General features: G+C 51.7%; 5 protein-coding genes across 5 annotated transcripts; 2 read left to right on the top strand and 3 right to left on the bottom strand.

Annotated features, from left to right (window-relative positions):
• Positions 1–92: 92 nt before the first annotated feature.
• On the bottom strand, positions 93–3611 carry P153DRAFT_305612 (calcium-transporting P-type ATPase-like protein). Its single transcript, XM_033664605.1, has 4 exons — positions 3345–3611; positions 2107–3268; positions 758–2056; positions 93–706 (listed from the first exon to the last, which is right to left on the bottom strand). The coding sequence occupies exons 1-4, from the start codon at positions 3468–3470 to the stop codon at positions 162–164; spliced, it is 3132 nt and encodes a 1043-aa protein (XP_033529210.1). The 5' UTR covers positions 3471–3611; the 3' UTR covers positions 93–161.
• Positions 3612–4276: 665 nt separating this feature from the next.
• P153DRAFT_392136 (uncharacterized protein) lies at positions 4277–6693 on the top strand. The gene is made up of 2 exons (XM_033671126.1): positions 4277–4789; positions 4842–6693. The coding sequence occupies exons 1-2, from the start codon at positions 4517–4519 to the stop codon at positions 6465–6467; spliced, it is 1899 nt and encodes a 632-aa protein (XP_033529209.1). The 5' UTR covers positions 4277–4516; the 3' UTR covers positions 6468–6693.
• Positions 6694–6839: 146 nt separating this feature from the next.
• Positions 6840–8393, top strand: P153DRAFT_380635 (translation initiation protein Sua5; the record flags this gene model as incomplete). Its single annotated transcript, XM_033669944.1, has 1 exon — positions 6840–8393. The coding sequence occupies one exon, from the start codon at positions 6840–6842 to the stop codon at positions 8391–8393; it is 1554 nt and encodes a 517-aa protein (XP_033529208.1).
• Positions 8394–8991: 598 nt separating this feature from the next.
• Positions 8992–10586, bottom strand: P153DRAFT_372104 (MFS general substrate transporter; the record flags this gene model as incomplete). Its single annotated transcript, XM_033669368.1, has 3 exons — positions 8992–10167; positions 10224–10462; positions 10532–10586. 3 exons carry the CDS (start codon positions 10584–10586, stop codon positions 8992–8994), a joined length of 1470 nt encoding a protein of 489 aa, XP_033529207.1.
• Positions 10587–12644: 2058 nt separating this feature from the next.
• Positions 12645–14725, bottom strand: P153DRAFT_362548 (putative cytochrome P450). The gene has a single exon (XM_033667162.1). The coding sequence runs from the start codon at positions 14500–14502 to the stop codon at positions 12961–12963; it is 1542 nt and encodes a 513-aa protein (XP_033529206.1). The 5' UTR covers positions 14503–14725; the 3' UTR covers positions 12645–12960.
• Positions 14726–14882: the final 157 nt, after the last annotated feature.

Below are 14882 nucleotides of genomic sequence, written 5' to 3'. Positions count from 1 at the left end.
TGTCCTGGAAACATAGCTGGATCTCCGAGGCCTGGTGGAAGCAAAAGGTTCTATACACTGCATGTATCAAACAAACGAAGCAAGCAGACAATCAAGCAAGTGAGATAATTTATTGCCTTCTCGAGCGCTCGTCCAACCCCGTTATCATGTACAAGAATGAATCATACAGCAGTACTATACCCACCACCAAAGCCCTTCCTTCCTTTCCACCTCACATACCACTTGCGCCCCTCGTCCGCCCAGAACACACAACTCGCTACGGCGGCCAAATGGCACAGGTCGAGCAACCCCAACGCCTCAGTCTGAAACACGTGTTGCAGCGGTGGAAAGTATACGACCATCATCTGCCCCACCAGACTGCCCGCAACAGCGTAATTGAACATTTTGTTGTCGAATATACCGATCTCGCCATTGAGCACCGATTTGGTAGAAGAGCGGCACGTGAGCGCGTTGAACATGTCGAAGAGCACAAAGCAGGTGAATGTCATGGTGGTATCGCGGGCGGTGACTTTGTTGTCGTCGCTCATCTCAAGGTAGTATGTTGTAAGTGTGCCGAGCATGATGATGGTTGCCGATTGCAGGACACGTTGGATAAGAGGGCGCGTAAGGACGCGGGCATGGCGGGGGCGAGGAGGCAGGGCCATGACGGCAGGATCGACGGGTTCGACGCCGAGCGATTGAGCGGGTGGACCGTCCATAAGGATATCTGTTGCCAAAGGTTAGCTCATAGTATAGATAGCGGGAACTGGAAGCGTACTTATCCACAAAATCTGCATGGCGTTGAGCGGATTCTGGAAGCCCAAGAAGGTACTCAATAACACCAGGCTTAGGGCAGCGGCACTGGTGCTGAGCTGGAAGGTGAGGAAGTTCTGGATGTTGTAGAAGATACCCTTCCCTTCTTCGATGGCGTTTAGGATGGTTGCAAAGTTGTCGTCTGTAAGGATCATGTCTGCCGCCTCTTTCGCAACATCCGTGCCCAATCGGCCCATAGATATTCCAATATCGGCTTTCTTCAGCGCTGGCGCATCGTTCACACCGTCTCCAGTCATAGCCACGACATCACCTCGAGCCTGAAGGGCACGAACAATCTTCATTTTATGTTCTGGGCTTGTGCGTGCAAAGATGGATGTCGTTGCAATAGCTTGCGAAAGCTCTTCTTCGCTCATCTGATCCAGCTCGTCACCGCAGATTACAGAGCGTCCAAGTGCCGAGTTTGCGGTTATCGGCATTCCCAGGCTTTTGCCGATAGCAACTGCTGTCGTTTCTGCATCGCCTGTGATCATGATGACCTTGACTTTTCCGGCCATCAGACGTCGAATAGCTCTTTCTACACCCTTTCGCGGCGGGTCGTTCATTCCAACGAGACCAGCAAACACTAGGCCACGATATTGTTCATCGTCGCCGAGTGCAGAGGTGGCTGACGGAGCGGGTGATGATGTGCCACTTGAGCTCTTTCCTCTCCCTCTGGACGTTCCACTAGCAAACCCCAGGACCCTCAAGCCCTCTTGTGCCATAGATTCAGCAGCTTTCAAAGCCTTTTGCCTATGCGCTTGGTCCAGAACAATTTCTCTTCCTTGCGCTGTAACATAGGTATCGCAACGATCGAGAACTCTTTCTAATGCGCCTTTGATGTAAGCAACATCTGCCCCAGTGGTCAGTTCCGCCCCTGAGCCGCCATTGATCACGACACCCATCCACTTTCTTTCCGAGCTAAATGGAGTTTCGTATTTGCGATCACCGATCCTTTCTCTTACGTCGTCTTCTCCGAAAGCATCCAGAAGGTCGAGAAGAGCAACATCTGTAGGTTGACCTACCCACCGACTCTTTGTCAGCGAGTTATCATCCCGCGAGGTTGATGACAGAACAGCGGCGGTCGATGCTGATGCGGCTTGGTCGCTCAAGTGACGGGCATTGTTGACAATGTTGCCGATTCGCAAGATTTTGCGAGTAGGAGCATCGAGATCGGCGGAGTCATGCTTCTTCTTGACGTCAATCGGAGCTGTCTCATCAAAGTGCCAGATCTTGGTGACAGTCATGTGGTTCGTTGTCAGCGTGCCTAGGTGTGGTCAGTCACGCCAAACTATCTACACGACTTGATAAACTCACCTGTTTTGTCCGTACAGACAACGTTTACAGACGCCAATGTCTCAACACTGGGCAGTCGTCGAACGATGGCATCCCGCTTGGACATTCTCAGCACACCTAATGCAAGTGTGACGGTAACGATGATGGGCAGTCCTTCCGGAATAGCAGCAACTGCAAGTGAAACACCAATCTGGAAGACTTCCAAAAAAGGCCAGCCCCGCCAAAGCCCCACCAGTCCAATGAAGGCAATGACGCCGAAAGACATGTAGCTTAGGTCCTTTCCGAGCCTGTCCATAGAAAGCTGCAGAGGCGTCCGGGGACTTTCGATTTCTTGCAAAGATGCTGAAATAGCTCCAAACTCGGTGTTGCCCCCTGTACCAATAGCGATTCCTTGTCCATATCCAGATCGAACTAGGGTTCCCATAAACGCGATGTTTTTTTGATCGTTCAGTCGAATGTCCGCACCAACAGTCCCGGCAGCTTCAGAAGCGTAGAAGGGTGAGGGTGAACGCTGTATACCTGCCGGCAGGTTAATTGTATCTGGAGTCTTGGAAACCGGCTCGTTCTCTCCCGTAAGATTTGACTCGTCTATGCTGAGGTCGGCCGCATGTGTGATTCGAATATCGGCGGGTATACGATCACCAGTGTGGAATAAGACCAGATCACCCGGTACCAGCAGTGTCGCGGATATGGTACTAGATTTCCTCTCAGCTGCTGACAGTGATGCCGTCGTGTCCTTAAGGTTCTCCAGTTCTATTCCGTTGTTCGCAATGCCGTTTGACAGCCGCCCATTTCGCGACTGCTCTACCCCGGCGCGGATTACGTGTGCGGAGTGTGGTACCAGTTGGTTCAGAGCCTCGATTGACTTTTCCGAGCGGTACTCCTGGACGAATCCCACTGTTACTACAATTGTCACCGCAACGCCGATACTGATCGCATCTTCCAGATTGCCCATTAAAAAGGACACGGCCGCGGACCCCAGCAGCAAGAGAATAAGTGTCTCCTTGAATTGTTTGAGGAACCGCAGCCACAGTGGCTCAGGCTCCTCGTGTGGGAGCTCATTGAGGCCATGGGTGTGTATGCGCGCCGAGGCATCGGAGGAGGACAGGCCGTGTGTTAGGGATGTGGATAGCTTTTGCGCCGTTTCTTGCGTCGACAAGAGGGAGTATGTTGATGTTATTGACTGTTCATGGCGCCATGTTAGCAGCGCATCCACTGCCAGCTCTCCTACGCGTGGAGTTCAGCGGTGGGTACAGTACCGAAGGTGTTCCGCTTTTCTTCTGCAGCTCTGGGGGTTGCAGGAACGGCGATGCGGAGCGGGAAGACTTTGAGGCTGCTGCTGAGGCTTGGTACAGCGGCAATGAGGGCGTTGCAGCTCTGGACATGTTGGCATGACCCAGAGACGACTATTGCGGACCCTCGAACGTGGCCTGTCGGGACGAACGGTGGACGGTGGGCAATCTCAGGACGTGGTTATCGCATGGATGCTGCTGCTAAGAGAATAAAGGCCGTAAAGAACAAGCAACGAGAGAGCAGAGAAATGCACAAGAAAATGTTGTCTATGGGCTGAATTTCGTCTGGATGTGGATGGATGGAGGAGTACGTTGGTACTCACAGCAGGGGCCAGCCTAGCAGCGATCCGGGGTTTGATGATGAGTTTCACGCGTGGCACTTCTACATTGCAAGATACAACATTTCATGCAGAATAGACCTATATTTCAACGTTCAATTCTTGACTTCAGCAAACGTGTTCGCGCACAATCTTGATGCCTGCACTGCGACATGTCACAGTACGCAGCCTTGGCAGGTACCGACCGCATGGGGAAGGATCAAGTGATGGCGTGTTTTTCATGCTGCAGGCCAGATGTGATGTCATCTCTCGATTTTGCACCCAGCAACGCGGGTTACGCGCTTGGATTCTTCGTCGCGAGGGCCTGATGGGGCTGGAAGAGGCCGCCAATGCCTCCGAGACGCAGCTTCGAGTGTACACAGCGGCAGGAACACATACATCTCGACTCTGCTAGTCTACATACTGCTTCGCGTTACAACCTGCAACATAGGGTTGGGTGTAGACTCCACAGCCAGGCATTCAAGACGTGAAGGCGTCGTGTTGCACAGGTGATGGTGGTTTTGGGTGACAAGGTGATTACTTAAGCGGGGCTGGTCGTGCCTGCCCGAGTTCCCTCCAGCCCCAACCAACCCTGCCCAGCACCCGGACCATCCACCCAAGGCGCGTCCACATCCCATCGTCATTTCACCTACCTTGACTTTCACTGCCATTGCTACGGTTGTGCGCACCCCTTGATTGCCTTTGACACGCTGTCGGCGCGTGTATAACGATTGCGCATCCCCACCGCCGACGCGCCGGTATAAACAAGACGCGCCACTTTCCTAATCTCGCACACGAACAACCCCATCCGACCACCACACCATGTTTCTTCCCGAGGATCTCCTGTTCAAGTCGGGCCAGCTCGCCCGCGTCTGGCTGGCCGCCAATCAGCACAAGAAGCTTACAAAAGCCCAAGTGCTGCAAGACAAGATCGATGAGGATATCCAAGTTATCATCCGACCTGAGGGCGCTGCGGGCGGTCCCCTTGCATTGCGTTTGAATGGACAGCTGCTTCTTGGTGTTGTGCGCATCTATCACAGGAAAGCGCGCTACCTGTTTGATGACTGCAATGACGCGTTGTGGAAGATTAAGATGGTACAATCGCCAATTTGCTCTGCTTTGCACATCTTTCTGACGCGTTGAGTAGGCTTTCCGTCCAGGAAACATTGATCTGCCAGCACAAACCCACTTGGCTAACCCCACAAGCTTGACCCTCCCCGATGTCATCACAGACCTAGACCTGCTGGCCCCAATGCCAGACCCTACACTTCTTCTATCGCAGGCACTTGGCGCGGGCCTCAATCTCGGAAACACCACACTGGCCGACTGGGATGACAGTCAATTCCTATCAGGCAGCATTGAGCAACCGCGAATGCAACCGATGAGTTTTGAAGAAGATGATTTGAACCTGGATTACGGAGAAAACCTGGAGCCCTCCGTGGCATTTGATGAGGGTACCAGCATCGAGCGCGGTCGTAATGCACCTTTGGAACGACGCACGTCTGAGGAGTTTGCCCCAAGTGTAAAGAACTTTGTAGAAGAAGATCTAGGCATCGACTTTGGTGATGATTTAACGGAATTAGCCCCTGCTCCCGATCTCAACCTGGGGGATGACACAGACGTTCCCATGGGCGGCATGACAGAACTGGACGCCCTAGGAGAACCCTCCTTTGCTGGTGACTTTCCTACGATTCAAGCCGAACGAGAGGACTCTCCGCTCACGGAGATTGACGAAGAAGAAGCTACAAGACTTGCGCAAGAGGTTGCTGAGCAGAACAACACCATCTTTGATCCTGAGCCCGAACAGGACGAGGAATCTATCCATCAAGCGAGAGCCAAACGCAGGAGAGTTATCGGCGAAGACGCCGAAACCATGCTTTCAAACACGCAGCTCAAGGAGCAGACAAACAACCGTGACAAGATTCTTAAGCCCGCATCTTTTCTGCCACGCGACCCGCTTCTCATGGCTCTGATGCAGATGCAGAGATCTGGGGGGTTTGTCTCAAGCATTCTTGGCGATGGCCGAAGTCAGGGCTGGGCTCCTGAGCTGAGAGGCATTCTCTCACTCGAAGTCGTTTCGCGTCCAAACCAAAAGCGCAAGCGAGGCAACGGTGTCGCCGAGCCAGGCGCAGAGGAAGAGGATGTGGCTGCCGATGCAGAGAAGACCCTTCAGTTAGAGTTTGAGCACGACGACCTTTCTTTGGGAGGTGTTAATATTGACATTGGCGGTGGTAATACCACACTCGCGGGGTCTGAAGATCACTTCCAGCTCCCCGACGAACCCGTTTTCCAGCAACCCGAGGAAGAGGACGCCTTCTCACCTGTGCCAGATAACTTTGACGACACCACTGCGCCTCTAAACCATCCTGAAGAGAGTGGCCCTGTTTCACTCGGCACCAAACACGCTGTTCATCTTCTGCGGGAACGGTTTGGGCCAGAAGCTGAGGAAAGCGAATCAGAGCGACAAAAGAACAGCATCGTGTTCCAAGAGATGCTCCCAGAAGAGCAGACATCGAGAGCAGACGCGACCAAAATGTTCTTCGAAGTTTTGGTCCTGGCTACTAAGGATGCAATCAAGGTTGAGCAACCTGGCAACGAGCTGGGAGGCCCATTGCGCATTCGGGCGAAGCGCGGACTCTGGGGACAGTGGGCAGAGACAGCTGCGAGCGGCGAATTGGCTTCCCAATCACAGGCCACTCCGCAGACAGCAGAAGTCGACGCACCGGCTTCGGTTATCGTTGAGGGGGCTCGAGAAGTATCTGTATCTGCGTAAAAGGTCACTGGAATTGTTGCAACACGGATGGGCTCTGGGTCTTGAGTTGGAGAGCTCACTCTCTCATCTGGCGGCGTTGGCTGGATACCCTTTTTACTTGCGCTTGACTTGTTTTTGCACATTGGACACGGCTGTTTGGAGAGGTGTATTGAGGCGTTTTGTGGCTCTCTGTATGAATTGTTATTGATAGTAGATAGTTTCGCTGAATGACGACGTTGACTCAACATAACGTGATGGACTTGACGTCTCTGTGCACACTATTTCTCATTTCTCTTTCGCGACAGTCGATCTCGAACATGACGTCGTCCATGCCAAGCTCTTTGTCGATTGGAGCACGAAAATTTTGGGCTTCATCACCAGTCATCACTCTTGATGCCCACTCGCCATCCCCACATACCAAATGTCAAACTCGCAGATTTCTTCTCTCAGTCCACTTCATTTCGCTCGTTGGTGCAAGTCGCCGCATCAGAGCCCTTCCAAGGTCGTACTGCCACGCTGAACATCCCGACGGCTTTCTTCACGCCCAAGATCACGAATACGCCTACTTTAATACTCCCCACAAATCTGCAGTTTTACCCGGGCACAACCAAGAATATGGAGACTAACATACTATCTGTTGATCCCCAGAAACTGGGCAACATCACGTTCAAGAATTCGAACACAGATCTGATTGACGAGTGGGACATTCAGTATACGGATGGGAAGGACTATGAGAGCTTGAAAAGAGCAGCGGAAGAGTTAGTGAACACAGATACACCTGTAGCTTTCCCAACAGAGACCGTGTACGGTTTAGGGGCAGATGCGACAAGGAGCGCAGCAGTAAAGGCTATATTTGCCGCAAAAGGACGGCCATCGGACAACCCCCTTATCGTACACATACATTCGCTCCCGCAACTACGAGCGTTACTATCAGGGAAGAAAGAAGTTACGGGAGGGCTTGAGGTAGCATCAGATCCTATACCAGAGATATACCGACCATTAATCGAGCGTTTCTGGCCTGGCCCGCTTACTATCATCCTTCCAGCTCCCAGAAATTCCATCCTCGCACCAGAAGTCACAGCAGGTCTCCCAACATTCGGCGCTCGTATGCCGCGCTCTATTCTCGCTCTCGCTCTCCTGCGCCTCTGCGGACGCCCACTTGCAGGACCCTCCGCCAATGCATCGACACGCCCTTCGCCCACAGCTGCCGAACACGTCTTTGATGATCTGCAGGGAAGGATTCACACAATCATCGACGGGGGCCCGTGCGAAGTTGGCGTGGAAAGCACAGTAGTGGACGGATTGTCGACTCCACCGAGTATCCTTAGACCAGGTGGTGTGACAGTGGAGCAACTTAGGCAATGTCCAGGATGGGAGAACGTCACGGTCGGATACAAAGACAAGCAAGAAGGAGGTGCAGGTAAGCCACGAGCACCGGGGATGAAATACAGGCACTACAGTCCGAAGGCGGAGGTCGTGCTTTTCGAGGCTGGCGCTGGGAAACCTGCGGACAAGGAGATCAAGAGCAAGAGGAAGATTGGTGTCATTCGGACGAAAGGTTGGCGTCCAGTACTGGATTTGGACGCTGAGAGACTAGGACCCACACAAACGAATGGACACATCCACGGTACTTCGCGACCCACAACCACACCAACATCTCCTTCCGATGCGCCGTCGCGCATCTCCAATCTACTTCGCTCGGTCATACAACACCAAGTTCCGCACGCAGAACAATACATGTTGAAATCTGACGCCATTGAGATATGGGACATCGACCTCGGCGCGGAAACAGAAGGCGTCGCAAGGGGTTTGTTCTCTGCGTTGCGTGAACTGGACAAAAAGGGCGTGGATATCATTTACGTGGAGGGTATAAGTGATCAGACTGGAGATGATATCGCGGCTGCAGTCATGAATCGCTTGAGGAAGGCGGCTGAAATTAGGGGATGATATATATGGCCGTTGTCATATGTCAAGTAAGTCTTGGAATGATCGAAAAGACAGTTGTCCGGGAGGTTTAGCAGACGAAGAGGAGAGAAAGATCGTAGCGAGAGTAGGAACCAGCACTAGAGTTACCATCAAATGTATCAAGAATGAGAATGTGATATTACACGTCACTGCGTTCTGGTTTGTGGTCGTCAATAAACTTTAGTGCATAGCGACGTGTTGGGTACAAGCAAAAGTGGGGTTCATGTCATTTGTAGATACTCTTGCTCAGTACTTGACAGCTCGATATTAAGAAGGACATTGGAAAGTATATGAGGAGTTGGATCAAGGAGGCGATGTCTGCGCTGACGTCATGCTTGAGCACATGACTTGAAACTAGATGAAGCACACATCTAACTCACCCATTCAACCGCTCACTATCACACTTGCATTGTACTCAAGTTCATGGTTTAGGTCAATCACCCTTTATCACTATCATATCATCTCTCCCTATCATGCAGAACGTAGTAGTACAAGATCCGCCAACGCCGTGCTACGTGATAGACGCAACCATTTGATCATAACCTCACAAACTCCGAGGACTTCTATCCAGTCGATTCGCTCAACCCTGCTGCTGCGCCTTCTTCAGTGCTTCACGCATCTTCTCGCCTCTCGCTAGAATGAGGATGATTCCTGGTATGCACAGGAGGTCGAGAACGCCGAGGCCAGTGAATGTCCAACCAAAGCCCGCCTTCTCAATGATGCGATTAGTGGCTGCGGCCATGATTGCCGCAGCAACGTTACGAAGGAAGCCTCCCAGAGCTACCAAACTGGCTGTCTGAGTCGGGTCACACTCTGTCTGGAAGGACGTGCTCGTAATGAAGACAACAGAGACACCCATTCCTGCCATCGACGCCCCAGTTAGACCAATTGCAGGGTGCTTCTGCCATTGACAGAACCAGCCATAGATGACTTTGCCTGTGGCAGCCACTACAAAGCCGGGAATCTGGATGGCCATTCTTCGCTCGGGGTGCATCTTCTTGTTTGGGTTCTTTGCGAGGGCCCTCTTCCGCATTATATCAGAGAGGCGACCAACAACGACTGAGGTAATGAACGTGGCAAGTCCGGGAGCGACATATGCGTAGCCGATCTGCTGGGTGGACCACTTGTAATAATTTCCTCCCCAGTTCCTGGGAAACGAGATGTACAACGCGTACAAACCGGAGAACTGTAAGGCCCCGTTGAAAGAGACGATGAGATGAGGAGGGTATTTGAGAAGATGCATGAACTTGCGAAACGATGGGCGGGGTACTTTGGGTCCTTGAATATCTGTTTGGGGCTTCGTTCGGAGGCTAGGTATCGAGATCCAGGGCTGTTTGGCAAGAGGTGCACCATTGCCAACCAACGATCGCAGAGTCTCGGGCATACAGAAAACAATAGCCAGATATACTGGGATACATGTCGCTGCGAGGAATCCAAAGATCCAACGCCATCGTGTCAAAGTGGCAAACTGACCGCCAATGACAGGTCCCAGGATTGGCCCAAGTTGAGGACCCATGAGGAACCAACCCAAAGCAGATGCTCGATTTGCGGGCGCGACAATGTCGGAGACTGTGCCCGCTCCGACGGAGAAGACGATGCAGGAACCGAACCCCTGCAAGATGCGAAGGACGTACAGGAGTGCAATATGAGCCGGAAGCACGAAGAGTAAAATGTTGGCGACCAGGTAGCATCCAAGGCCAACCATGTAGACCAGTTTTCGACCTCCAACGTCAGAAGCCGCGGCGCCAAATAGAGGCTGTCGATTGTCAGCATTGGAAATCATTGAAGAGGGTCAAATGAGGTGGTACATACCGCGATAGCGAAGACTACCATGTACACCGAAACGGTAGCGTCTATCACTGTTTCTGAACTTCTGAAGACTGTCTCGAAAAGTTTGAGCGAAGGCAGGTAAATAGCTCCAGTCAATGGTCCAAAGAATCCTGCAGCTGTCACAACGGCAAGCATGAACCGCCTACGGTTAGGTGAGAAGGCCGAGTATGGTGGGGGAGGAGCTGCGGGTTCAGCATCGTCGCAAGAGTAGGTCAACGGTTCTTTGGCGGAAGTATGCTCTTCATGGTCCTCATGGTCTTCATGCTCATGTCCATATTCAGAGTCAATACTCTCGCGGCACCGGTCATAAACGTGAGACTTCTCGAAGTCAACAGGAGAACGCATGATGATGACGAGGAAGAGGAATGATAGTCGTATTGACAACGGGCGCTCTTGGACTGAAGTACAAAACGACTCAACGATTACTTCAGCCCCGCCTTACGGTCAGAATGATCTAGGTATCTGCTTCAGCACCGCCTGATTGCTGAAGTGTCCTAGGGTACCGACACTGCACAGCACCAGTGCAAGCCTTGTTTGTTCCAGGCTTTGAGCTGTATCTCCAACAACTGCTTGAACGGATTGCCATTACTGGCGCAAACAACACACACCCTGGCCGGGCGATCTATTTCGGACCTGACTGCGTTCAGCTCGCAAACAAAGCTCAGGCGCGCTTCCATGCGCCGCCAAGCAACACGCCGCATCCTCAGCCCCCTCCCGCTGGGATGAACGCCCTCTTTGCTGTGCCTTGGACTGGTATCAGGAAGGCAGACCGAAAATAGAGCTTCAAATGCAAGAACTAAATTACACTGTTGTCCATGACATGGGAGGGGTTCCATACACATCTCCAACCTCATTACTTGTCTATCAAATCATGGTACCATGTACGGCACGCCTTATCATACGGCTAGAGCTGTCAACGATGAAAGGTTGTTGGTTAACGAAAACTAATCCTGGGTTCAGGCAGCCACTCGAATCCAAGACGCAGGTTGGTGCATGTACAAAGAACCCAGCCCCACTCCTCAGCCGCTCGTCACATATGAAAGGGCAAAAACGGTCTATTATCGTTAGCGTTACTCGGCTGTGCCGATCCCCAGCTGGGGAAAACGGCGTGGCTGAACGTGTTAGTTTGTTAGTCCCGCATTAGCTGAGCGAGAATACCAGACATCACTTCAGACTTGTTGGTGCATTATCGGAGTATGCGATTATCACCGGTCTCAGGAAATGGTATTTGGGGAAAACATATTGATCTTGGCGTTGGCTATCAGTGATGGCATGCATCATTATTCAAGTTCAAGTTCACCCGGTAGTAACCATATATGTCGTTTTCATACAAACTTCATCAAGCAGCAATACGTATATTCAGCTGCTACGGCTAAGATGTGTTGTTGGTCTGTTACAGATGTTTTGTTTCTTCCCGCGTCCACGAATCTTTGGTGGAGCGAAAAGTATGCAGACCGTCTTACTCAATACAGCTAAACAGCATTGTAGTTGCCCCAACCCTTTGCAGTATTGTATGACACGTCTTCTAGACAACACATCTATGCAGCCGGACGACATGGTTCTCATGCACAAGAATGGCGCCAAATCGTTGACGCTGATATCGACTATGTAGTAGACGCACACGTGACATCAATGTGCACTGTTACGGCTTTCGATGTCTGCAGATAGACTACGGTTGATATCGGCTTCTGGCTTTCATGTATCGTCTTTCGACGACATGAAGCCAGGCAATTTACGTTGACTATGTAAGCTTACTCGCGGTAATCAATTTTATCTGCATCGAACCTACTCATAACCTTACGGCCTTAACAAAGAACTGAGTTGCGAGCTAACCATGTAGGACTTAATTTACGCCCGATGCATAGCATAGCACCAGTTAAAACAGCAATATGCAGTGCGTCCGTTCCGAGTGAATGCCAGCCTTATCGGCGCCCTACGCCTATACTACCATGATCCTGATCAATATGTTCTCCACTCTCGATATACATATAGATTTCCGTGGCTGTGTACCTTTCGAACAAGCACTGCCCTTGCTAACCCTGTCGGTACACCATACCCCTGCAGAACTCCGGATTTTCCTTTTGCGTACACGTTATCCAACCGTCTAACAAAGATTGTCCAAAAGCACGTTCCTTTGATGATCTGTTCTAATTCGTCTGCCAGCCTTGCAATCGTTTGTATAGATCTGCCCCACGCCTTATCTACAAATCTTTCCAGGCCCCTGCATTGCTGACAGGTGGATCGACCAGTAGATGAACCTGGTTCAAACGCGCGTGTATGGATCAGGCGGAGATGAGGCTGGTGGTAGCATAGTTTGACACTGCGCAATGGATTGTAACCAACGGTTATCTCGCAACATGTGACGTTGCTGGGACGTATATCCAGATAACCAATTGCGATGATGCCTTGCGCAACGGAGACTCCTCACTGCCAGTACTGAGGGTGGAGATTGCGTTGAGTCGTGCTGGAGGCCTTAATAATCAAGGATTCGCGCGGCAACCAGATAGGGAACGCACAGATGGGGCGTAAATACAGTAAGCACGCTAGAAAAAGACGACTTGAGATTGCAGTTTTCAAATTGGATCTGGTAATTCCTCCAGTAATAACAAATGTACTTCATGGAATCCATCTTGCCCCTTAGGCGTACGATTCGGAACGCCGTTTGACTTGCAGCCGCGGTCGTCATCCTCCCTGCACTATGCATTACCGCTTATGGTCGTCAAATCTTCTCCGAGAAAACCGACGTCGTCACATTGCCTAGTGCCTGAAACTTCATCGTGAGCGCCTTGGGATACAGTGGGCCAGCCGGTGTCATGTGTCCGTCCCATTCCTCGTCCACCGTCCACTTGCAGCCTCGTACTAGCTCCACAATCGTGATGCGTAGCTGTTGCAATGCAAACTTTTGTCCCAGACACGCTCGCTTTCCACCGTGGAAGCTGATGTAAGCACCCTTGGAATTGGCTCTGCGGTACAGATGGTTGATCTCGTCCATGTTCTTTCCCCACCGGGCAGGCTTGAAGTCATCTGAATCCATGCCCCAAAACTCAACGTCGCGGTTTGTGGAGTATGCATTGTAGCCCACGTAGACGCCTGCGGGGATAGGGATATGATTGCCCAGTACGACGGGCGTTGTGGTGCAGCGGTTGATGAGTTGCGAGATCGGCGGGAACATACGTAGCCCTTCATAGACTACCGCGGTGAGGTATGGCAGATCGTGTATATTAGCATAGGAGGGCTCGTAGTCGGCGGGCGCGTCGGCAGGGAAGAGTGTGCCGACCTCTTTTCGTACTGCTTCTTGTACTTCTGGGTGAGCGCCGAGGAGATACATTAGGGACATGAGCGCGATTTGCGGGTTCTCGTGGCCGGCAATGAAGGTGCCAGCAATATTGTCGTTGAGATCCTTCTCCGTAAGGAGGCCATCGTTGTGTGATCCCAGCAGTCTGCAAGCGAGGCTCTTGGGGTCGTTGGAATCGCAAACATGGTTGTGTCCCTTAGCGATGGAGGTAAGGAGCGTGTGGCGGAATTGCTTGTTGAGCACGCGTCCAATTTGCCTAGCTTTGAGCGGCAAATGGTCGAGGAATGGGAAGTTCAAGAAGATAGGGTTGAAAATTAGGGGCTTCATCTGTGACTGCATCTTGTGAAGCGGGGCGTCCGGACGCTGAAGTGTCTCGAAGCTAGATGTGTACAGGACTTCCGAAAAATTGGCTACGGCAAGGCGATGGAGCGGAGCGTAGATTGGAACGCCGGAACCAGCAGCTTTGTTTGCGTCTCCCAGAAATATGTCTCTCAAAATCCTCGCGTTGCTCCATATAGGGGTAGAGTCTTGGTCAGCCTGTAGTGCAGGTTTGATCACAGATTGATAGAGCTTCCATTTTGCACCATGAGCGCTGATGATGTTCTCGCCCGTATACTCGGCGATCAACGTGTGAGGAATCTTGACATTGTTTCCTGATTTGGCGTATATGTCCTCATGCTTGAAGACTTCTGCGATATACGCAGGCTTACGGACCAGGATGTTCCACCGGCCACCGAAAAATAACTTGACGGCTCCGTACTTCTCGAGAGGCTCCATCATATATTGGCGGTAGAGTTCGGCTTGATCGACATCTTTAAAAAGAGGCAGGAGCGCGTAATAAAACGGGATTGTTGGAATGTTAGTGGGGAAGTTGCGAGGCGGCGTGAAGAGGTACACGAAAAAGGAAACGACGCCGAACAAGGTGCCAAAGGCAGCCAGAAAGATCAAAGAAAAGTAGGACACCATTTTGTCGAGTGTTTTCAGATGCTCGGTAGCTAAGTACTGAGGACAGCATATATGAAGCAAACCTTTGTATATTGGAGAGACAGCAAGCTCAGCCTCAGCCATACACGCTGCGGTCTGAGCGCTGGTGGGCTGAACACGACATGGTTGTAGTTGGTGCCGCTCCAAGCATGCACGCGCTTCATGCATCTACAATTAGGCTATCCAGGCAGTAGACAGTGTTGGTTCAGTCGGGGCGTAATGTTTGTGGCGCTAGTAGGTCTTACGGGGGCTCCGCTTCCAGCTCCACCGCCAAGATCGACATGGGTGTGCGAAGCGAAGCTGTCAACGGGCTAAGATTAGCGACTCTATCACTACCGCGCTGAGCTGAAGGTCGTGCAGTG

This window comes from Dothidotthia symphoricarpi, assembly GCF_010015815.1.
Source record: "Dothidotthia symphoricarpi CBS 119687 unplaced genomic scaffold P153scaffold_1, whole genome shotgun sequence".
Classification (NCBI taxonomy): Eukaryota; Fungi; Ascomycota; class Dothideomycetes; order Pleosporales; family Dothidotthiaceae; genus Dothidotthia; species Dothidotthia symphoricarpi.
The sequence above is the reverse complement of the archived record's forward strand: the minus strand, read 5'-3'. Positions and strand labels throughout refer to the sequence as shown.

Excerpts from the sequence above, each read along its gene's own strand:
- P153DRAFT_305612 (XM_033664605.1), bottom strand. The coding sequence starts at position 3,470 with ATGTCCAGAGCTGCAACGCCCTCATTGCCGCTGTACCAAGCCTCAGCA. Across the intron at positions 3,269-3,344 it reads AGAAAAGCGGAACACCTTCG|TCAATAACATCAACATACTC; the intron begins GTACTGTACCCA and ends CGCCATGAACAG. Across the intron at positions 2,057-2,106 it reads TGTCTGTACGGACAAAACAG|GCACGCTGACAACGAACCAC; the intron begins GTGAGTTTATCA and ends GACCACACCTAG.
- P153DRAFT_392136 (XM_033671126.1), top strand. The coding sequence starts at position 4,517 with ATGTTTCTTCCCGAGGATCTCCTGTTCAAGTCGGGCCAGCTCGCCCGC. Across the intron at positions 4,790-4,841 it reads CGTTGTGGAAGATTAAGATG|GCTTTCCGTCCAGGAAACAT; the intron begins GTACAATCGCCA and ends CGCGTTGAGTAG.
- P153DRAFT_362548 (XM_033667162.1), bottom strand. The coding sequence starts at position 14,502 with ATGGTGTCCTACTTTTCTTTGATCTTTCTGGCTGCCTTTGGCACCTTG.